This window comes from Salarias fasciatus (assembly GCF_902148845.1).
Source record: "Salarias fasciatus chromosome 23 unlocalized genomic scaffold, fSalaFa1.1 super_scaffold_20, whole genome shotgun sequence".
NCBI lineage: Eukaryota > Metazoa > Chordata > Actinopteri > Blenniiformes > Blenniidae > Salarias > Salarias fasciatus.
The window spans coordinates 15,419,609-15,441,940 of record NW_021941230.1 but is presented as its reverse complement, the minus strand read 5'-3'; the positions used below and the strand labels follow the sequence as shown (position 1 = coordinate 15,441,940).

Genomic DNA, 22,332 nt, shown 5'->3' with positions numbered 1-22,332 from the left:
CCTTGAGGCCCCCGTCAGAACCCCCCCCCCCCCCCCCCCCCGACACCCTCTGCTTGGCGCGCCGCGTCCGAAGACCCCCGCTCTTCTCGCCGTCCCCCACTTTCCTCTGAAGGACGAGCTGAGGGAAAACGCTGACCGCTCTGAGGCTTTCATGGACTGTGGGATGATCCAGGACTTTAACGGCAACAGACCTCGCTGCTGCTGCTGCTGCTGCTGGTGGTGGGTGGGTGGGGGGGGGGTCGGCATGTGACCCTCAGTAGGATAACAGCCCCAATGGCAGGGGGAGGGTGTGTGTGTGTGTGTGTGTGTGTTTATCTCCCAGATTAGCTCGTTGGTTAGCGGCTCACATTCAAAGCACACCTCCATTAATTAGCAACGCGCTGATCAATTCCGTCCCGGGGGTCAAACACTCGGCCTCTATTTCACGAACCGGACGTCCGCCCGCCGCCGCAAACCGCCGCCGTTATCTGCGCGGACACATTGATGGAGTGAGCCTTCTCTTTTCCGTGGCGCGCCGCGCCGCGCGAGGACGCGCCCGCGCACGTGAGCCGGAGCGCCGTCCGTAAGCTGATCAGCCAAACGGCAAGGCGGGCGGACAAAAGTGGGCCAAAGGTACGCACACCAGAAAACACACGAGTTTTACTGCGAACGCCTTCTCAGAGATGGTCAAGACGATGAAGCTGGTGTCAAATTACAAGCCACCTGAGTGCATTTTACAGGTCGGTTTTCGATGAAACGCTGGTTTCCACAGTAAACAGCACGTTGTGGCGGCCAGACGACAGACTCTATTGTTTTCCAGCGGATCAGTGACCTCCCCCCCCCCCCTCCCGTCCTCCCACCCTGAGTAGCAGATTACAGACGGTGAAAATCTGCTAAACCTCCTGAGAAAAGCACGCTGGTCACCTTCGCTCAACAATAAGACGTGAAGCGACTCTGAGGGTCCCTCCACGTCAGAAAATCAAGACTTTTTGGGGTTTTATTTTTGTCCTGATTTATTCTATTTTGTTGCTCTGTTCTTTTCTGAGCTTGAATGTTTTATTCTAATTCATGTCGTTTGACTGACCTGGAGAACTGCTGCTGCAGGGAGAGCATCTGAGCGCGGCCCAGCTCCGACTCCTCGCTCACCTCCCGGAGACGCTTCTCGCTCTCCAGTCGCAGGCGTCGCTCTTCCTCCAGCTCGTGGATCAGCTTCTCTCGCTGTGGACAAACACGGGACGCAAAGACCGTTAAAAGCGCCGCCGCGGCTCAGGAGATCATCCAGGCGCTCATATTTAGAGCCTGACCTCTGACCTTTGACCCCAACACCGTTATGATGCCGTGGTCCAAACCCAAACATGTGGCTGTGGCATGATCTCGGTGCACGGCGTTAGCTCAGTGCCTGTTTCTCCTGGTTTGGAGGCGGAGGTGCAGCGGTTCGATTCCCTCAGTTTCTCTGTCCCAACATCACAGAGGGTTTAATCTGCAGGGTTTCCCACCGGAGACGATCCGGCTCGCACTGCTTCTCTCTCTCTCTTTAATGGGATTCTTTATTTTCTGTCGGCCTCGGCCACCGGGTCCCGACAGACACAAACTTTCCTCGCTTCAAGGCCCACTTCAAAGCCCCAGCGCCCCGCCGCAGGGACGCTTCCTCTGCCAGCCGCGCTTTTCTTTTCCTTCTCCAGTTTTCTGGAGGAGCTCAGAGCACCTGCAGCCAGCGAGGACGAGGAACAGACGGTCCGGGCAAACTGCTCGCTTCACGGCCAAAGACTGGAGATCTCAGCAGCTCAGTTTGACTTTCTCACTCTGATTTTTCACTCAAACCGTTTCAACTTAGGATGACACCGAAAAATTATGAGCTAATTCATACAAAAAAAAACCCACGTCTCATTCAGGCCGAATATCTTAAAGCTCTTTCCAGACTGAAGGTCTAATCAGTGACTCACAGCTCACAGCCGAAATACCACAGACTGATGCCACATCAGGTATTTGTGAGTGAGAATTTTCATGTTCTTCCTCAGTCTGTTTTCTCAGATATGCCGTTCACAGCTGGAGAGCAGAAGGGGGGAATCAAACCCATACCTTTCTGCTGTGATGTGACAGTGCTAACCACTGAAGGGCTGTAAAATAAAAGAAAATGTTGAAGCTTCGATTAGATGCGCAGGCAAAATTCAAATTAAATATTTTTTTCCTTCAGAAGTTACAGAAAATTTGAGAAATAAATACAAAAACTAAGAAGTAGAGGAGAAACCCTGCTTGTCCTGAACAGAGTTCAAACTGATCCAAGCCGATTCCTTTTGCCTCTGATCGTGTCTTCTCACATGCTGCCATCTAGTGGCGAGAAACAGCCACTGCAGTGCAAATCTCCTCTTCCTGAGCAGAGTTGTCTCTCTCAGTCCATCATAGAACTTTAGAACCAGCTGGAACAGACCCACACGGGTCAGATGAATCTGTTCTCTGCTGCAGGTCGGCCTCGAGGCTGAAGCTTGGATCGAGGGGTAAAAGGCTCTGAGAACAGCAACCACAAGCTTCTGCTTCAATATGACATTTCAATGATTTAACAGGGGTTGAAGTTGTAATAAACACACGGGCAATTCTTTATGCCGGCTCAAAGAGAAGAAAACCTGCTTGTTGGCAGATGTTTCATCGGAGCTGCACCACTGGCTCTGGCCTGCGGGGGGCGCTTCGGCTCCTGCAGCAGCAGCAGCAGCAGCAGAGGAGTCTGTGGCCTGAACAAAGCAGCTCTGTTCCACCAGCAACAAAGGTGAGAGAGCGCCAAGTCAGAGGGAGTCCCATCATGAAGCGGGCGCAGAGTGAGGTGTTACGGGCTGAAAGGTGACCCGGCTGATTCCAGTCCCCAAGCCCTCCTGATCGGCGTCAGATTAAAGGATCAAACGGCTTCCTGCTCATTCAGGAGCATCGCAGTCTGTGACTGTATCAGCGGCAAACACCGAAGCACAGTAATTGGACATCACGCTAATGTTATTCATCTGATGTGCTTTAACAGAAGACTGGAACCCCCCCCCCCCCAATACTCCCCAACCAACATCCACCAAGGACTCCAAATTAATTAGAGAGCTGCAGCTCGTCTTGTTGTGCCTGGAACAAGCTGCAGTGATCAGGTTAAGTGCATGTGTGTGTGTGTGTGTGAGTGTGTGTGCGTGTATACGCAGAGGCTCAATAATCTCTTCATTACCCAGCCACCCAGCCCCCCCCCCCCCCCCCCCCCCCCCCCCCCCCGCCTCACGGTTGGAGCTGTTTGGCTAATAAAAGGGAGCATCGGTGCTAAAGCAAACATGAGGGACACAATGCACCAAGCAGCTTCTTCATTCATAAATAAAACATGCTGCCAGGCTGTGTGTGTGTGTGTGTGTGTGTGGGTGTGTGTGTGTGTTCAATGACAGTGTAACAAGAGCAGGATTTAGCCTCCAGGCTGGCACACATCAATAAAATGCCAGGTCAGACACTCAGAATTAGCATTGAGACCGAGCTGTGCAAAATAATGACTTTTCAAATGTGAACAAAGAGCAGCTCGCTCATGCAGGTTGACTTGATTCCAGTTTTACTGAGCGAACGAGATGCTCTGTGATCTGGGTGCTGGCTGAAGGTACGTCAGTTAGGTGGGAGGAAGCCGCTCTATAATCTGGATCTTAGCGTATGAGTGTGAACCGGTTTTCAGGTGCGGATGAGAAGGGGGCAGTTAATGAGTTGTGGGGGTAATTAAAAGGAGCGATGTGGGTGATTTATTGATGTTTGACCCTGCAGAAGGAGCCTATCTGGAAGCCGATAAAAGGCGGATTCGGGGGGGGGGGGGGGGGGGGGGGGGGCTCGGGGACCCTCGCAGGGTTTCCTGACAGCTGTGTGGAGGACGGGTGACAGCGTGGAGGTTTTGGGGGGCTCAGGTGCTGCCGCTGCAGATTGGCCTTATCAGTGGCGGACAGGGTCCGGGGCCGAGGCCCGGGGCCAGGGGTCCCCCCCTCAGCGCCGGGCACATTCGGTGGGTGACGGGCGCTGACAGCAAGGCTCAACTCGCATCTCCATAGACTGCGAGTGTGTGTTGGCAGTGATGAATGGCCCGGTGGCATGATTTAGCATATTCCTGGGGTGTGTGTGTGTGTGTGTGTTTTCTGTGCAGCTCTCTGCAGGATAATTGCTTTGATGGAGCTCTTCAGGACTCACAGCTTCATGTTTCTGCCTCCTCTTCAACGCTCATTAGCATCACTGTAGCATGCCGCTAACTGTCAGAGTTCAGCAACCTGATCACTCAGCTAGCTTTAGCATTAGCATTAGCATTTGCATTAGCGGGCACCGGTGTCTTCAGTATCATTAAACCCTTGTTTACTGGAGGAGGCTCATTAATGTTGAATTAATGTAGCCATCCTGATAGCAGCATGAAAGATAGCATTAGCATTAGCCTGTATCCACAGTAGCTGATTAGCATTAGCCTGCACAATGTGCTGCAGTGGCGCCACCTGTGGGTCAGACATGCAGTTTCATAATTTCATGAGACGACGCTATACCATCAAAATGAAATAAGAAAAAATCTCTATCACAGACACGTCGGCTCCCGGGGAGCAAGCTGCCGTCAGCCCCAGCTGAGCATGCTGGGAAATAACCGCGTGTGTGAAGCTGAATAATGCTTTCACATGTTGTTTAGACAGCCGCTTGCAGTGGTCATCAGCCCACCTCACACACACAGTGCTGCCTTTACAAGACCACATAAGGACCAATGTTCCCCCCCCGACAGGAAACCCAGCATCCTGCCCCTGGCAGGCCGGGTTTTTACCCTCAGAGGGGCATCAAAGGAGCGGCCCGGCCCGGCACCACACCCCCGGGGTGGGTGGGGGTGTGAAGGAACGCAGTGAGCGCACACACAGCGCGGCTTGTTGTGCGGAAGATTCCTGCTCTGTTTTTCTTGTGGGAGGCGGCATGTCCAGCCCACATGACACACACACACACACACACACACACACACACACTTTTCATGTTAAAATAAATAAAACAAACTGGCCCGACAACGTTAGTGCATTTGTGTTCATTTTTGTGGGTTTTGCATCTTCAAGAGCTGTGTGTGTGTGTGTGTGTGTGTGTGTGTGTGTGTGTGTGTGTGTGTGTGTGTGTGTGTGTGTGTGTCTATATGGTTGTATATGAGTGCATGACTGTATGAAGGACAGTTATCTCATTGAAGCAGCAGCGGGCTGTGTGTGTGTGTGTGTGTGTGTGTGTGTGTGTGTGTGTGTGTGTGTGTGTGTGTGTGTGTCGGTCTCAGTCTGAGCTGTGGAGCCTCACAGGAGTGCAGGAGGAGTCCCAGCAGATAATCCCAATTTATAATGGAGCTTAGTGATACACCCCCTCGTCTGGCACAGATAACTCATCCTACACACACACACACACACACACACACAGTCATAATTAGCATGTCATCCTGTGCTGTGAGAGCAGTTTCAGTGTGAACACAAAGAGCTGTTTTCAATCAGGATGCTCCAAGATCAGAGGAGACACACTTTCAATCACACATACGGAGTGTGTGTGTGTGTGTGTGTGTGTGTGTGTGTGTGTGTGTGTGTGTGTGTGTGCAGGAGAGCAGGCCATACTGAGTTGCTCATGTTTGCTGCCGCAGCGTCTCGGTTGTTTTCTGATCGATCCACCACATGACTGCACGGTCAGCTTGTCCAGTCTCACAAGTGCTTGTTTGCGAGGAAGAGGAGGAGGAGGAAGGTGAGGAGAAGGGGGGGGGGGGGGAGAGTCACCCGGCGGTCAGAGCAGGAGGCTCCAGGATCACGGACCTGCAGGTGACTCCTCCACCTGCTCTCCTCCTTGAGGGGCGGATCGGAGGCGCAGTGTGCTGCCGGTCCGGGCCTGCGGGCCTGCAGGGAATCGAACAGCTGCTCCTCCTCTGATGTCTGCTGCCAGGCTCCAATCAGCTGAGCTTCATCACATGCTTCAACTTTTCCCCGCTGACCTCGCACTGACACACACAAACAGAGGCATGCACCTCTGTGTGTATGTGTTTGTATTTGTTTGTGTGTGCGCGTGTGTGTGTGCACGCGCGCGTGTGCGTGTGTGTGTGTTACCATTGTTCCTTCGCTCTTGCTCCGTGCGACTTCCCTCTGCAGGCGAGCCACAGCCAGCTTCTCCCTGAAACAGAAGAGGAGTTGGGGGGTTGTGTTATTTATGGATTTTTTATTTTTATTTTTTTTTAGCTCTTGCGTAAAACCAACAAGTCAATAAAAATCTTATTCATACATCAACACAATAAAACAAGCTTTGTCCTCCATCTTACACACACTCACACACTCTCTCTTTAGCCCGGAGCCAGCAGCGGGGCAACCTCTTCACAGACCTGCTGACAAACTCCAACATGCAGACAAAGGAGGCGAGTGTGTGTCTGTGTGTGTGAGTGTGTGTGCCGAGTCCCACGTGAGGCTCTCCACACTGTAATGGGATAAATGTTGGCACACTAGCACAGATAATAAAGAAGCCTGTTTTATAGCTCCTCCCGAGGCATCGCTGCAACCGCGGCGCAGCGGGAGCGGCTCTGTGCACATTTCTGAGAAACAACGGCGCAGAACAGCCAGCGCTGTTGTGTGAAAACCTACTCACACACGGTGGGAGTCTGAGAGCCGAGAGCGCCGCTCGGCATCCGGCGCTCGCAGCCGGCTGAGCGGAGGGACAAAGTGCACTTCAAGTCACGGCAACGTCACGAAACGTCCAAAAATTGAGTTAAAAGCAGAAGGAAAACACGTGAAGGCTCAGAAAACGATGTTTCATGACTTCCTGTCATGCACGTTGTGTATACAAGTGTCAGTGTGTGTGTATGTATTCAGTTGGTGTGTGTTTCGCTTGTGTTTAAACAGAAAGTTTCCTATTAATCGTGTTGCGTTAACACGCTAATGCATGAGACAATGTCTTAGATCAGACAGAAGAATGTGGAGTCACGGAGACGGAGACAGACAGACACACACACACACACACACACACACACACACACACACACACACACACACACACACGTGATGAAGACTCTCAGACAACCACCAGTAACCACAACCACCTGCACATTTTTCACATTTCACAGACACTAAACATCCTCTCGGCCCCCGAAATAGCTCCTGACTCACGGCCCGCCGTCCCCCCGGCAGACGCTTACCTGTGGGGGGAAAATCCCCCTGTGATTACCGGGCGGCTGCCGAGGCCGAGGGAAACACCGGAGACCTCTCCGACCTGCTGCCAGCGCCGAGTGTGACGGCAGGAAGTGGAGCAGAGGGCTCCGACCAGGGCGTGTTGGTTCATTAAAAACCCAGGCGCTGTTGTGAAACCATTCATAAAACACGTGTGTGAAGGTGTGTGTGTGTGTGTGTGTGTGGGTGCGTGGTGCCATTAGCTCAGCATGACGTGAGCGCTGGTAGCGTGGAAGCTCTCCGTGCACGTGTTGTTTGGTTAAACAGGAGCGAGCTGGAATTCCTCCAGTCTGTGTTATGGCTGAGAGTCAGAGCTGCAGGGGTTACGTTTCAGACCACTTACACACAGGCATGTTCAGTGTGTGTGTGTGTGTGTGTGTGTGTGTTTAAGCACAGACATGTTCACTGAGCAATGCAGAAAATCGTTTTTTCCACTTGCAGTCATTTTACTTCATTATAATAATTAACACAAACTGCAGCATTCTGATGCTAAACTCGCGACATTAGCTTGGAGCCAGGACCGGTGCGGAGCTGTACGTCAAAGCAACCTGCAATCACCCGGCGTGTTTGTATATTTACCCCGAAATGCCCCCCTCAGCAGGTTTTTGCCCCCTTTGTGCAGCATGCATGAAGCTGGCGTTCCCGCCCATTCTTCCCTCCGTGCAGCGGGGTCAGGAGCCAGACCAACGGCCCCTGAACGGCCCGTTTTCGGCCTCATCCCAGCTCATTCTGACTCTGGGCCTATTTTCGTAGCCGCGGTCGTCGTCTCAACAGCTTATGATAGCAATGAAAGTTTTACAGGGTCAGAAACCTGAGCAGCCAACAGCATGATGATTACCAGAACATGGAAACTCCGCAGTCCTGTAGCCCCGCTCGAGGTTTTACATGTAAAAAATACATAAAAATATGTCAGATTCAGGCTGTAATCACAGCCGCAGGACACAATTATCTTAATTGGTGAGCAATTATTGATTATTAGGCTAAAAACATTCCGTTTTTGGAATATTTTTAAATGGCTTCCAAGGTTTGGGACGTATCAAACACAATTACGATGAAATAAAAGTTATTTATCACTGGACGTTCCACACGGATCTGTTCTGGGAACCCTCCGGGTTCATGACTCATACAACCACTTTAACAAAACAAAAACAAACCCCATTAAATATGTAAAAATAGGCCATAACAAATATAATGTATTATTTATGACACAGGGAATTGGATCTGTACTTGGACTATTTGCATAAATTATTCAAATCAAGGATGCAAATGATGATTATTAATGAGTATTTTCTATGTGAATTGCTCTTTGGAATACTTTATTTGTTTAAGATCATTAAGAAATTTCACATTCTGTGTTTAGATTCGTAGATCTTCAACGTAAGTGTAAGAAATCATCAAATTAAACTGTAAATCTGTCTGAAAAGTCATGTAACCATGAGAAACAGCAAAGCGGGAACCGAGAACCGAGAAATTCATGCTGGAAGAGTGAATCGTTCCCAGCTTTCCAAGTTTCCCTCTGTATGAAAACTTGATATTTCAGTCATTAAAATCATGCGTTCAGGAGAGGATGGGAAGTGGGATATACGCTGCTGAAGTGGGAAAGTCTGAACTTCCTGAAACAGTGTGAATGTGGGAAAAGGTGAAATTTGGCGAGGCTCAGAGAACCACTTCCTCTCCTCCTCCTCCTCCTCTCGACAGCACGCCGGTTGTTTGTGTCGCCGGCGTGCAAAGACACGACCTGTCACGGATCAATCACGACGTGATCGAACACGTCGGGGCTTTGAAGTGCACTGTGGGAGGAGACACTTTCAATAAGAGTTTGAGCGCCGTCGGTTGTTGAAACACATGACGGGGGAGAAGGAAAAGTGCTGCGCGGCGCTCCGTCTCCGTCGCCGGCTGCCGGGCGGAGCAGAGATGCTCCACACAGCAGCTCCGGGCTGTTTTTGGCCGTTCCTTCCTCTCCGTAATCCTGCTGCAGCCGGGTTATGTAACCCGCAGCCCCGGTCCAGCGTCTGAGTCCGGCTCCCAGCACCGGACAATGAGCCCAGCGAGGCGTCGGCTTATCGGGTTGGAACATCCCGCCGTCGCTGAGGCCCGGTCCCGGCGCCGGCCGGCCACGGGATGCAGATGTGTGCACCAGCAGATCAACGATCAAACAAGGCGATGAATGAATGAATGAGTGAATGGATGGTAGGTGCCAACAAGCCCCCACAACCCACTGAACCACCGTGCCATCTCCCCAGCCAGGCGGGCAGGAGGAGGCTCGGCTCGCAGACCATCAATAATTAAGGAAGCGAAATGTGACGAGACACACAGACAGCTCCAGTCGTCTGAGCCCCGCTGCCGGCTGCGCCAAAAAAGATGGGACGGCCGCAGGAAGATCAAGAAAGGAAGATCCTGCTTGTAGCAACGAAGGAGGGAAAGTCACACTCCAGGCGTGTTCGATACTAACCGAGAAAGACGGGCAATTTCAACCTGGGAGTGCGAAGAAATACACCCAACCGTACTCAAACTGGACATATAGTGGTCAGAAAAAATGGGAAGTTTTAAAGATCTCAGACAGGTGGATCTTAAACACTGTGAATTTCCCATTTTCCAGGTTTTCACTTGCAGTGATGCAGCTTAAATGTGATGGGAAAAAAACGATTTTGTAAAATACACATGAAAGGGGAGAGACTGTGACCGTTTCTTTTTACCAATGGAACGCTCCCAGCTTGGAAATCGGTACACCTAAAATTCACCAAACTAACTTGGCTGTTTTCTGCGGGAAGATTCCCAGCTCAGATGTGGGAATTACCGCATAAATGCATCCTATCCGAAAGCGACAACACGATGACTTTCATGGGGAAAAGATTCACCAGAGCGCTGTGAGACCGTGAACCTGACACCGAGAAAGTGGGAAATTTTACGCCACTTAACTCACACCTGCAGGACCGCAACGAATTTCTGTTGGTAAAGCTACATTTATGAGGGAGTAGGGAATGAGAAACCCTCCCCCGAGAGCTGCGTTCAGGTTACTGAATTTGTAAGACGGTTCCTGCTGTCATGAGAATCCTCCAAGAGGGAATTCCCCGACTTCCAACGTTCCAGCTTCTAGAAATGCAGCCATGGGGAGGATGGTGCATTCATGGACCCCTGGGAAAGTTCCTGAGTGGGAAAAAGATGAACTGAAGTTGCTCCTCGGCCACAGTTCCATGCGAGTTTTGAGTGTTTGCACACGTGCGCGGCTCCCCGAGATGAGATGGCGGTGATTAGCGGCGTTCTCTCTAAAGTCAACAGCATGTGGAACGCTCCGAGTTGTTTTCCCTCCGCGATAACATCGCCTCTTCACTGGATCGCCTCATTAAGGCCGTACCACGAGAAAAAAAAAAAAGCTGTGACTTCATCCTCATCTTCATCATCATCATCATCATCATCATCAAACCACAAACAGAGTAAACAACCTGAGGATGGCGGACTGAACGTCTTCAGACGGAAAGATCAGGAGGCTCCTCAGAGACTCGTCCCGAGCGGGCAGGAATGTGTGGATTACCTCGCCGTGACTGTCTGACTCCACCAATGTTTTCTTACACACAGACACACACACACACACACACACACACACACAAAACCAAATTACACAGTGCAGCAGATGTCCATTAATGTGTGTCCGTCTGCGTGTGTGTGTGTGAGCATTTGTGTGTTTTAATATGTGTATATGTCGGCATCTGTCTGTAACTAACGGTCCCTGAGTGTGTATGTGTGTGTGCTTGAGAGTGTGTGTCTGGTTCACACACTAACCCAGCTCTTGCAGAAAGAGGACGGAGCCAGACATGATCACTTGGTGGAAGTGGGGGGGGGGACTCCAAGACCCACGGATGAGCACACACGTACAAACACACAGACAAAAATATGCAGACAAACACACACACAGACACACAGACACACACACACACACACACTGAATCTTTTATGTCTGTCATGAAAGAAAGATGACTCCAAATGAAAACGCTGCCTCTGTACCACAACAGACAGACGCTCACACAGGTTCCTCTATGAGCACGATCACTTCTGCTCTTCATATCTGGAGAACAGCTGTGAACGCCACACACACACAGACACACACACACACACACACACACACACACACACACAGCTGAATCTCAGAAGCTTGCCTCTTCATTGTTTTCAAATTAAAGACCACTGAGCGCTCTTACAATGTCTGGCTTAAGGTGAAATGTGCATAAAGTCAAGTTTTCCATCAGATGTATCTTCAGCGCGCACCGACTCGGCGAGCGCCGTTCGCAGGCTCCACATGTTCCGCGGGAGAAAAGGGCTCTGTTGCTGTACTGGCGTCACACGTTTCAGCCATTGTTCTGCCCTTCACAGCCCGCCCGCCCTGCACTGAGGGGACTCCTGTTTACTACTGTACCGTGACTCTGGAAGGTTCTGCTGAGTCATGCGGAGCGCGGCGGCCGCGGGGTGTTTTACTGCCGCTGTCAACACGTCGTTTTCACAGAAACGGGCAAACAGCGGCTCTTTACAGGCGCAGACAAATGGCCGCTCCGCATACAATGCACACAAAGGTGCAGTAAACGCTCCGGCCAGGAGTCGACCGTCGCTGCCGCCGCAGCTGCGCGCCGGGCGAACGCACGTGTTCCCCTAATTCATCTGCTCTGCGTTTGTGTTGTTTCTTTCTCTGAAGCGTCCTGCGGCCTTCACTGCAACGTCAACACACACCGTGAGAGGTGCACAGATTATCCACGCCGCAGAGAGGACCCGGGCGGTGCTGTGCAGCAGTGAGTCTGCAGGAGGAGGAGGGGGGGGGGGTCGACGGAGGGGAGATCACACACTGAACTAGACTGGAGTCAAATGGAGTGGGCGAGCGTGCCCACAGTGCCGTCTCCCAGGCGCTCTCCCGCCACGCCTGCTCACCCTGGACGCGGAGCGTCGGCAGATGTTTGGAGAAGAGTTTTACGGCTCAGAGGTGAGCTTCTCCTGCAGCCCGCTCTCCGTTTCCTCTCCAGCTGACACAACATCTTCCACATGTTATCGCGCCGTGATTTACGGCCCAGAGAGGGCACCGCTGGGGACGCCGCCGCCCCGCATAACCGTAAAAACACCCCCTCTGACCCCCTTCCCTCGCTTTCAGAGGAGAGACGTGAAAACCGTGTCACCTTGAAGCCTCAGTGCAAACAAGCAGCCAGCGAACAAGCCGACCGACCGACGAAGCAGTAAACGAACCAACTAACCAACCCAGCGTGCAACCAACGTGTTCTGACCTCCAAACCAAACCCAAGGAGTCAAAATGTACTTAAACACATTCAACATTACTCTCATACTGAAGCAGAAAGGCTCTGAATTGAGTTTATTTATGCAGGAAGTCACGGCGTCTCCTCGCGTTTCCCATCCGGATCCACAGACCACTGAAAGCTGCGACCGTATTGGTAACTCCTTCAAAAGTAATGGAATTACTTGAGAACAGAATAGAAAGTGGACGTGGCTGAAACATCACGGCGCTCTACCCGTGCAGTTTGAGGTTCAGTGTTTTGCTGCAGGAAGCTTGGATTATAGTAACTTTGCTAGTTACTATAATTAAACTACATATTGCACAGTGGTTGGTTTAGCATTAGTGGTTAGCTTCAGCATTCATGGCAGTGAGAGCAGAGCTGATGTGTTGTCTCGATGCTACGTTCAGCAAAAAGGAAAGCCTGCGCTTGTTTCTGACAGCTGTCAACAGAAACGTGGACGCTTGAGCACAGACGAGTGGAGAGGAGAGAGTCTTCACACCTCCGTGAACTCACACGGAGCTACTTCATCCCTCCAGAAAACCACAGGAACGCTCTGATGACTTCACTCCACAGGCAGCGCCGATAGCCTCAAATAAAGAGCTTTTATTGGTTATAAATGGCGTCGGGCCATTAAACTTTATATTTTCCTGAGTGACATCTGATCGTCTCGAGTTAATATGCAAGGGAAGGGGCGATGCTAGCGTGGAGCTCTGCCGCCGACAGGGCTGTTTTTACAGTTCCCACATGCTGCCGGGCGGGTGGGGGCTGCGAGGGGGGGCTGAGGGGATAAATGTGGAGCAGGCTGAGGGGAGGAATGCGTTCAGAACAGCTTTAATTGAGCTGGATGGCCCGCAGTCACACCGGCTGAGATGTTCCTCACACGTACACATCGTTAAAGGGCCTGCACACACACACACACACACACACACACACACACACTGCTCCCATGCTGAGGCTCACTGAGTCGGTCATTGAACGCAGGAACATTCCTCAGTAATTCAGTTTGACCCGAACGCAACACGCTGGCAAAGGTCACCACGTACAGCCAGAGGGAGGGAGGACGGGGTTTAGAGGGCAAGTTAGCGGGGGGAAAGCTACTTGATTACACTTCCCAAAAAAAAAAAGTTTCCGGAGATACAGAGTCGCTCGGTGTAGCTTGTCCGGACGGCTGAGTTCAGGGCTGCTAATGCTCACGCTGCTCATGCAGGGCTGAACTCAAAGTCAGGAAGCTGCCCTTCACCGGAGACACGGCTATGCTAATGCTAACGCTCACCCAGACAGGAGACAGATGCATCAGAACATGTGCATGCGCGGCATGCGGCACGGTGCCGGAGCGTGCCGCTCCGGCGAGCCGGCGGCGTCCTGGGAGAAATGAATACCGCTTCGGGACGGAGAGAATTACAGTTTTAATTCTATAAAATCAAATCTCTGCACTTGGAAATCCTCTTATCTGCTAATCCTCAGGTAGGTTTCAGAGGGCAGCGGGCTCAAACTGCCCCGCGCAGCCACACATCTGCCCCGCTGGTGAGACGATTCCACCAGCTGCTGCTCCGCTCCCGTGAAAGCCTCGCACGATTATTCTTCTGGACGAGCAGCGAAAACATGGAAATTAAAATACTTTGGCTGAGCTCAGTGCTCAAAATCAGGGTCACCACAATGGAAACGCTGAAAGCACGAGCAGCAAACAGCCACCCGGGAACTTCCTCCTCATGCTGTAACCTCAGCATTAGCATTCACGCTGTAGTTTGAGCATTCACGTTGAGCATTTAAGCATTCTAATTGCGCCGTGGCACTAGCATTTGTGTTGCCGCTTAAGCATTTTTATACGTTCCAGTGCCGTTTGTCGGTTACGTTTTCCCGTTTCTGTTAATGCTGGGGCATTTCAGTGCATTTTGTGTTGCGGGTTGCGGCGTTCATACAGGAGTTTCAGTTGCTGTATTGTGGATTTTGGAATTCGCGTTACAGCCTCAGCATTTACGTTGATTTACAGCTGTTTTGCATTTCTGGCACTAGCGCTGGAGCTCTGAGGTCCTGTTCTCACACGCATTCGTTCCACAGAGCCTCAGCATTTGCTTTGTGACATTAGCCTTCATGTTGTAGATGCAGCCTTCGTGTTGTGTTAGCTTCATCATGAGTTAAATACTTTGATGGTCACGTTGGCGGACGTGCAGACTCGGAGTTAAAAGTCCCGAAACTTCCTGCGTGTTTGTTTTGAAGAGACGTTCTGGCTGCTCTCGGTTTATTTACATCCACTCTCAAACATTCACACACTATTTTCTGCCTCTGTGATGGGAAGCAGCCGTTCCCAGGGCAAAAAAAAAAAAAAAAAAAAAAAAAAAACCCTCCTCCAGACAGAGAGGGGCATTTCTCAGTGGCAACACACACACGCACACACACATGCACGCACATACGCACACTCGTACACACACTCACCCTGCAGGAGATGCAGCATCCTGGTGCATTCAGAGGACGTTCATGATAATCCGACAGCTCGCTCTCCTCAAAGTTCACATCCACGCTGCAGCGCCGCAGCCTCCTCACACTGAAGCACCTCCTGGTCGCCTCCTGCCCTGCTCTTCCTCCTCCTCCTCCTCCTCCTCTTCCTCCTCCTCTCCTCCTCGTCTGCTCCTCGTCTCCCTCAGCGTGCCGACATGCGCTGCCTCTCCGGCTGCTCTCCGCTGCCTTCACGCTGCCTCTGCCTCTCACTCACAGAGACGCCGCTCTTCACACAGCTCAGCACCTCCCCCTGCTCCCTCCCCTCCCTCCCCCTGCGCCCCCCCCCCCCCCCCCACTCCCTCCCCCTGCTCCCCCCTCCCCCTGCTCGCTCTGAAGCAGGGAGGCTGGGCAACAGAGGGGGTGTGCACCGAGGCAGGAGGAACTGCTTTTTTGGAGGTGACAACAATGCAGAAGGGGGGGTGAAGAGGAGGTGAAGAGGAGGAGGTGATGAAGAGGAGGTCAACAAGAGGAGGTGAAGAAAAGCAGGTGAAGAAGAGGAGGTGAACAAGAAGTGGAGGTGATGAAGAGGAGGTAATCAAGAGGAGAAGGTGAAGAAGAGAAGGGATGAAGAGGTGAAGAAGAAAAGAAGGTGATAAAGTGGAGGAGGTGATGAAGAGGAGGTCATAAAGAGGAGGAGGTGATGAGGAGGAGGTGATGGAGAGGCAAAAGAAGAAGAAGGGATGAAGAAGTGAACAAAAAAAAGGAGGTTATTAAGAGTAGAGTAGAGAGTGACTTAATTGATCCCAAACTAGAACATTCAGTAAAGAGGAGGAGGTGATGAAATGGAGGAGATGAAGAGGAGGAGGTGATGGAGAGGAGATCAACAGATCAAAGAAAGTCACGCGTCTCCAGAGAGTTGGGACAAGTCGTTCTGGAGACGCACACATTCCAAGATGGCCGCCCGGAACAAGTGTTGGACGTGAATGAAGACAATTTTTTGTTTTTAACAGGCGCCTGAGAAGAAATGGATACAATGATAAGGGCGGACGGATGGAAGCACAACAATGCAGATCTGTTTGAAAGCTGGAGCATCACAGTTAATTGAGAAAGAAAGAAAGAAAAAAAAACAGGAACCGGAGGTTTTCTTAAATAAATACATCACTTCCGTCCACCGTCCCATCAGAACCCTTCCCAAGTCCCAGAGATAAAGCGAAATGAAGTGGAGGCGAATAAACGTGTTTCCATGAAAAGGAGAAGCCAATAGCCACATTTACATGGGTACAATCGGATTGTAAATGTTTCGTACAAACGCCCGAGCGGATCCGCTTCACTCGGAGCGGATTGTATTTCGGATCCGATTGTTCGAGGTAGTCAAAAACACGCAGAAGAACTTGAAGGTGTTTTAGAAACACTGTTTTTTATAAAATCTCATAGAAAACAAACACTGGAGAGGTGAGATGGCTGCAAATCGCACAACAGCGAGTTGTTCAAAGAGCTCCGTAGCGGACTACTTGCGACCGCCCGGCCGGTGTTATGGATTCACTGGTTCTCATGTTAACAAGCGATGGAGTTCTGCGCGAACACATTCCGGTAACAGCAGACGTCAAAATAAGACTCACAAAAGACTCCAAACTGATAAATTTACTGTAACTGTAGATAACGGACTGCTGGCTGCAGAGCTAAAGACTGAAAGTTCCGTGAGAGAGCACTTCACCCAGGGCCGTGGTAAACGAGGACTCATCGTGGATCACTTTGTATGCCGTACATGTACATACACGCGTTTAACACGATTGTTTTCGATCGGATTGAAAAAACACCCACGTAAACTGGGCCAGTGTCACCGTGGCCAACGTAAAAGTCAGGACTGAGCGTAATGCGCCACCTCAGCTACGGACACTGTAGGAATAGATCACTGTGATGGGCAGCGGAGGAGGTTAGAGGGCGAGGAGGTGGGAAGGGTGGAGGGGTTTGTGGGGTATCGAGGAGGAGGTGAGGGAGGCAGGAGCGGAGGTGTTGGGGGGGTCTGAGTGACTTCGGCCCATCTGCTGCAATCAGAATCAGTCTCAGCTGAACGGCTGTGACAAACTGCAGCGTGGACCAGGCGGTGGGGGTGGGGGGGGGGGGGGGGGGGGGGGGGGGGGTCTATTGTCTGCTCCCCAATAGCACCAGCGGAGCCGGGGCAGAGGGGGGAGCGGCGGGCGGAGGGGTATTAAAAGGATGCGGTGACAGGAGCACTCAGTTAAAGAGGCATCACTTCAAGCAGCACCCTGAACCTCATGCTAATGCTAATGCTAATTGCGCTGATTGGCTTTGATGAGCAGGTGGTGGGCAGGTGATTAAAGGAGAGGGATGAAGGAAGGGCTGAGTCAGCACACACACACACACACACACACACACACACACATCCACACACACACCTGCGTGTGTCTGTTAGCTCCATGCTAACACCTCGGGCTGTCAGCGCCCTGCGGCGGTGTGCAGGATCCTGCAGGGAGGAGGGCCGGCGCGGCACCTGGAGTCCTGGACGACCCCCACCTCGGAAGCCCCCCCACCGGGTTCCATAATGCGGCGTAATCATATTTACCCTGTTCACACACCCTCATTAGCACAGATATCCATTATTCACACTCGCTTTCATTTCCACCGTCAGTATAATTCACTCAGGATAACTCTGGCGTTATGTGCGCTCACCCGAGGAGCTGCTGACAGAGTCAGTGTTCTGCCACATCACTGCTAAACTAGTTCTACTTTTCTTCCTCCAGTTCACTGTAGAAACAAGGAGTTCTGGGAGATTTGCGCAAAATGAACAAAAAAGAAAAGAAAAGAAATTGTTTTCAGTTTGGTTTCTTTCAGACGACGTATGAACAAAAACTGTTTCAAGTTTTCTCTCAAGATCCTCCACTGGTGGCAGTGTGTGTGAGTGTGTGAGTGTGTGTGTGTGTGTGTGTGTGTGTGTGTGTGTGTGTGTGTGTGTGTGTGTGCGCGCTGAGTGATCTGCTGAGCTCATTAAGGCTGGGCTGCTTATTGCTGTGCCGGGGTGTCAGTGACAGATTCCACTGTTTGGAAACACTCGGCCGCCCACACAGCCAGGCTGGCTCCACCACACACACACACACACACACACACACACACACACACACACACACACACACACACACACACACACACACACACACACACACACACACACACATTCCTCGGGGGGGATGGGTGGGCCGGCGGGTCGATATGGATTGGTAGCGGGAGCAGGGTGGTCTGAGGTAACGGGACGTGGCGCGGTGGTGCAGTGTGTGATGCTGGTGGTTGTCAGAGTGTGAGCAGCGGTTTGAGCAGGAGGAGGAGGAGGAGGAGGAGGAGGAGGAGGAGGAGGAGGAGGGGGGTGCAGCAGGAAATGTTAAACTGCAGACAGACAGTGTGTTTGTTTAGCCAACAGACCTGAGCAGTCACCACACAGATGCAGGTCACATGACGGCTGCAGGAAGTGTGTGTGTGTGTGTGTGTGTGTGTGTGTGTGTGTGTGTGCGCGTGTTTGCTGCAGGATGGTGGTCCAGTGGGACTTCATCAACAGGATTAACACTGATGCAGCTAATCTTTAATTAAAGTTAAGTAAATCTGCAGAAACTCACATTCCTGCTGCGATTACGGCAAACACACACACACACACACACACACACACATACACACACACACACACACACACACACACAGTAGAGATGATGTGTTCAGTTTACTGATGCAACACCTCTTAAGACATTAATCTGCTTCTTCCGGACGTCAGATCTCAGCTGTGAGCACACACGACTGTCGCTTTCAGCTGATGAGTTCCTCGATGACAGCGACTCAAAGCTCCCGCTCTGTTGGCTTTAGCGTCATCTGGTGTGCTCCAGTCCTTCACAATTTCCCTGAACTCCTGTTTGCTCCTGAGCTAGCTCCGCTTAGCATGAGCGTCAGCATGAGGGAGGCTGGCTGAGCGGCTGCACTCCCCTGTTAGCTCAAGCATTAACCGGAGCCGTCCTCTGTCTTCTTCACAAAGCCCATTGTTTGCTTCGGCGTTGGCACTAGTCAAAGCTCTTAGCTTGAATGAAAGCTTTCATACGGACTTGACTGGAATAAAAGGGGACTTCACGAGTCATTGGAGATGTTGTGACGTTCGCAGGTTCCTGTGAAAGGAGCCAGCAGGATGTTTTCTGTGCTATGACGGCAACAACGGAGACCACCGGGGGTCTCAGGTGGGCTTATCTCCACCTGACGGCGGCTCCAGGAGCCTGGCTGCTGGGCCGCCAGTCAAAATAAGCCCCGCGATGCGGATGAGGCGCGAACAGGGCTGCTGCAGGAGCCTTCACCTGAAAACAACTGCTGTAATTAGACGTTATGCAAGAGCTGCTGAAAAACACTCGGCTCTTAAACTGCTAATTGCTCCGAGGAATGCAGATAATTCCCGATTCAGTCCGACGCCAAGCAAATGTGTCTCAAGTCCAGTAAAACTCTGAAATCTCCATGTTGTGAAACCACAACTTCCCCCACAGCTACAACAAAAACCTCTTTATAGAAACTCGGCACGGAGCAGGGGTTTCCACGGCTTTACGGGCGACAGTGAACGCATCACGCAGCGGGACGTGCAGGAGGGGGGGGGGGGGGGGGGGGGGGGGGGGGTATGTCTGGGTGTAGCTCCAGCGCTAACTCCAAGCCGCCGTTCCTTACGGTCTGCCTGTCTCTCTCAGCTTCATATTTGTTGGGCCATTTTGTGGTTTCATGGCGCGCTCCCCGCCCGGTAAATTAGCATTTTATACACCAGCCTTTGATTTAAGGGAACAAACCTGAACATTCCCATGGAGCGTGAACGCCCCGCAGATTGATTCACGTCCTCGCTAACTGCCCCTTGCAGATATCGGGCGGTCCCGGACCTGAAAGTGCCCCCTAAAGGCTGGATTAGCCTCAGTCACTCACTTCAGAGGGCGAACTAATAAACTGTGGGACTGCATTAGAGCCCAGCATTATCAAATTGTTACAGCGGCCAACTTATCCAATTACGGATAGTGGAACGCGGCGCCATGCTTCAGACGTGACGGCAGATCCTCGGGGCGAGGTTTGGAGGGTCCTTGCACCCGACTCCAGCATCATGGAAGTCATATTAGCATTAGCATGTGTCCACGGTCGCTGTGTTTACAATTAGCAGCCTAAAAGATCCAGTATAGTGAGATCAGAAGAGGACAAACACCACACAAAGGGTCCATGTTCGATCCCCCACTACCGACTTCTCCCCCCCCCCCAATACAATGGACAAATTCACTTCCACAAAGCGGCTCCCATTACCCATAATCCCCCCGGGCTTATAGAGCATCAGGTCTGACCGCCGTCAACGTGACAAATAGCTTATTGATCAGCAGATGTCGGCGCTAATGTCCCCTCGGCTCCGGCCGCAGCTGCAGGAGCCATCCCGAGCCCCCCGCCCGCCTCTCCCTGCCGTCTGAAACCGGCGCCAGAGCCAGACTTCAGGACCCGAAACCTAGAAAACCAGGCCGGAGAGGATTGTGGAAAAGATATAAAAAAAAAACAAAAAAGAAAAAAAGAGAGCAGGGAGAAAATGTGAGCCGCATTGTTTTAATCCAGCAGGAAGATTAGAGAGCGACCGAGTAGGAGGTCACACGGTTTGATCTCCGCTCGGCTTACATATGTCGCCCCGACGCGGGTCCGCGGCGATGCGTTCAGGCTCAGGCTGAACACGGCTACGGCCGATGCTACTCACGGCGAGGCCGGTTTCACCGCGCTCTCTGCATCAACGAGCCAGTTGCACACCTTCTGCAGTAAACAGGAGTTCAGTGAAACTGAAACAAAGCTGCGAAAACACTAATGCTTGAGCGATGACTGACTTCTTTTTCCATTTAAGTTCTTGTTAACTTCTTAAAATCCTATATAATTTTATCGTAAAAAGTATTTATTTCAAGTGAATTCGTGGAGAGCTATTAGACAGTATTCAGCTGGGGTTCTCGTTGACCTCTGGGCCGTCTGCGTCTCTGCCTCTGGACGCGTGGGAGGTAAAACCAGCTCATAAATGTTGGTCTGAGCTGTGAAACGGTCTGATGATGAGCGGCGTGAATGCAGGAGGAGGAGGAGGAAGGACGCAGGAATGTGAGACGTCCTTTCTCCCGCTGACGGATTGATGAGGAGGGGGAGGAGGAAGAGGGGAAGAAAAAGGAGGCGTTGTTTCCCCGACGATGAATCTGGACCGGCAGAGACCAGGACCAGATCTGCTCCGGGCCCACCCGCCCCTCACACTCCACACACACACACACACACTTTTCTGAACTGAATACACAATTTGTGCCCTTTTCCATGTTTTGGTGGCTCCTCTCACAGCTGCTCGGCTCCTCGGGAGTCACCACAAGTTCACGGTTCGACTCCCCTCAGAGGTCACCGCGGGGGTCCCTGAAGACGTCTTATAAAGAGGGGTGGGGGTCATTCCTTTACACGCCGCTTCCTTTATGAAGGGCCTGGTAAAAGTGGGGTCAGTGGTCATTTATCCCCTCGGTGCCCCCTCCCCTGTCGCCCCCCCCCCGTCGCCCCGCTGCTCACTCAGGGGGAAAATGACTCCGAGCCACATTCACATGCAGAGCGAGACGCACAAAGAGGGGCCACCTTTAAAAAAATGATGTCTGGGGTTGGGGGGGGGGGTTGCAGGATGCAGAGCATCACTGCAGGTTCTGCAGGACAGACGTCACACTTGGACACCCACACACACACACACACACTGAACACACTCTCACCTCCGCACGCTGCGACGCTCCTCCTCCAGCTGCTGCAGGAGGTCCTCCACACACCTGTTAGTGTCCATGTAGTCCTGAGAGGAGGAGACAGGAGGAGCCGGTTAGCTAAACCAGCGCTAGCATCACATCAGTTACTGTCACTTGAAAGTAATTAGTTACTTTTTAATATTACTGCCACTGAACTGAGCGCAACAAACGACTGTAATTGCATTACTGAGACGTTTGTCTTCACTGTGAATTCAGTGGAAGTCGTGTGGGAGTTCAAACGCGTGGTCCTCAGAGCCCTGCTGGACGTCACGCTGCGGTCCACCTCCTCCTGAGGGAAGCGTTATCTCAGCGGGGCAGATCCCGTCATCGATCCCCAGACGGCGGGGCAAATCAATTCATGGCGTTTCTCTCTCAGAGGAGCAGAAGCTTATTAAGATGATGATATCGCAGAGTATTACATCTAAAGTGCATTTTCCCACAAAAAAAAAAAAAAAAAAACCTTTGAGAGGATTAGCAGGATTGGCTGCATTAAAGGTCAGAGGTCAGGGTGAGTCAGCCTGATAGCTTTGCCGTTAACCCTTCATTACCTGTCCAGCTCCTGCCAGATCCAAAGTTAGCAACAAAAAAGAATAAAACCGCTTCAGACGGTCAGAAAGAGCAAATCTAGTGGCGGCTCCGCGGCGTTTCCTTCACAGGGTGAACAGGTCGCTCACTGTT

General features: G+C 51.7%; 1 protein-coding gene and 1 long non-coding RNA gene across 5 annotated transcripts in view; one reads left to right on the top strand and one right to left on the bottom strand.

Annotated features, from left to right (window-relative positions):
- Positions 1 to 3,680, top strand: part of LOC115383846 (uncharacterized) — a 4,106-nt gene extending 426 nt beyond the window's left edge. Inside the window, exons 2-3 of the long non-coding RNA XR_003930767.1 lie at positions 1,399 to 1,404; positions 3,670 to 3,680. This is a non-coding gene — a long non-coding RNA (uncharacterized LOC115383846). The remainder of the gene's footprint in view (positions 1 to 1,398; positions 1,405 to 3,669) is intronic.
- The window catches only part of LOC115383841 (nck-associated protein 5), a 59,353-nt gene that overhangs the window by 24,320 nt on the left and 12,701 nt on the right, over positions 1 to 22,332 (bottom strand). Inside the window, exons 3-5 of one of the 4 annotated variants that reach the window (XM_030086032.1) lie at positions 21,628 to 21,701; positions 6,051 to 6,114; positions 1,064 to 1,197 (exon numbers count right to left, since the gene is read on the bottom strand). In XM_030086032.1, the coding sequence (XP_029941892.1) occupies positions 1,064 to 1,197; positions 6,051 to 6,114; positions 21,628 to 21,695 (266 nt within the window). In that variant the 5' untranslated portion in view covers positions 21,696 to 21,701. Of the gene's footprint in view, positions 16 to 1,063; positions 1,198 to 6,050; positions 6,115 to 7,126; positions 7,538 to 14,860; positions 15,122 to 21,627; positions 21,702 to 22,332 lie in introns of those variants that run through there. The other 3 variants (XM_030086034.1, XM_030086031.1, XM_030086035.1) reach the window with 3 other exon arrangements.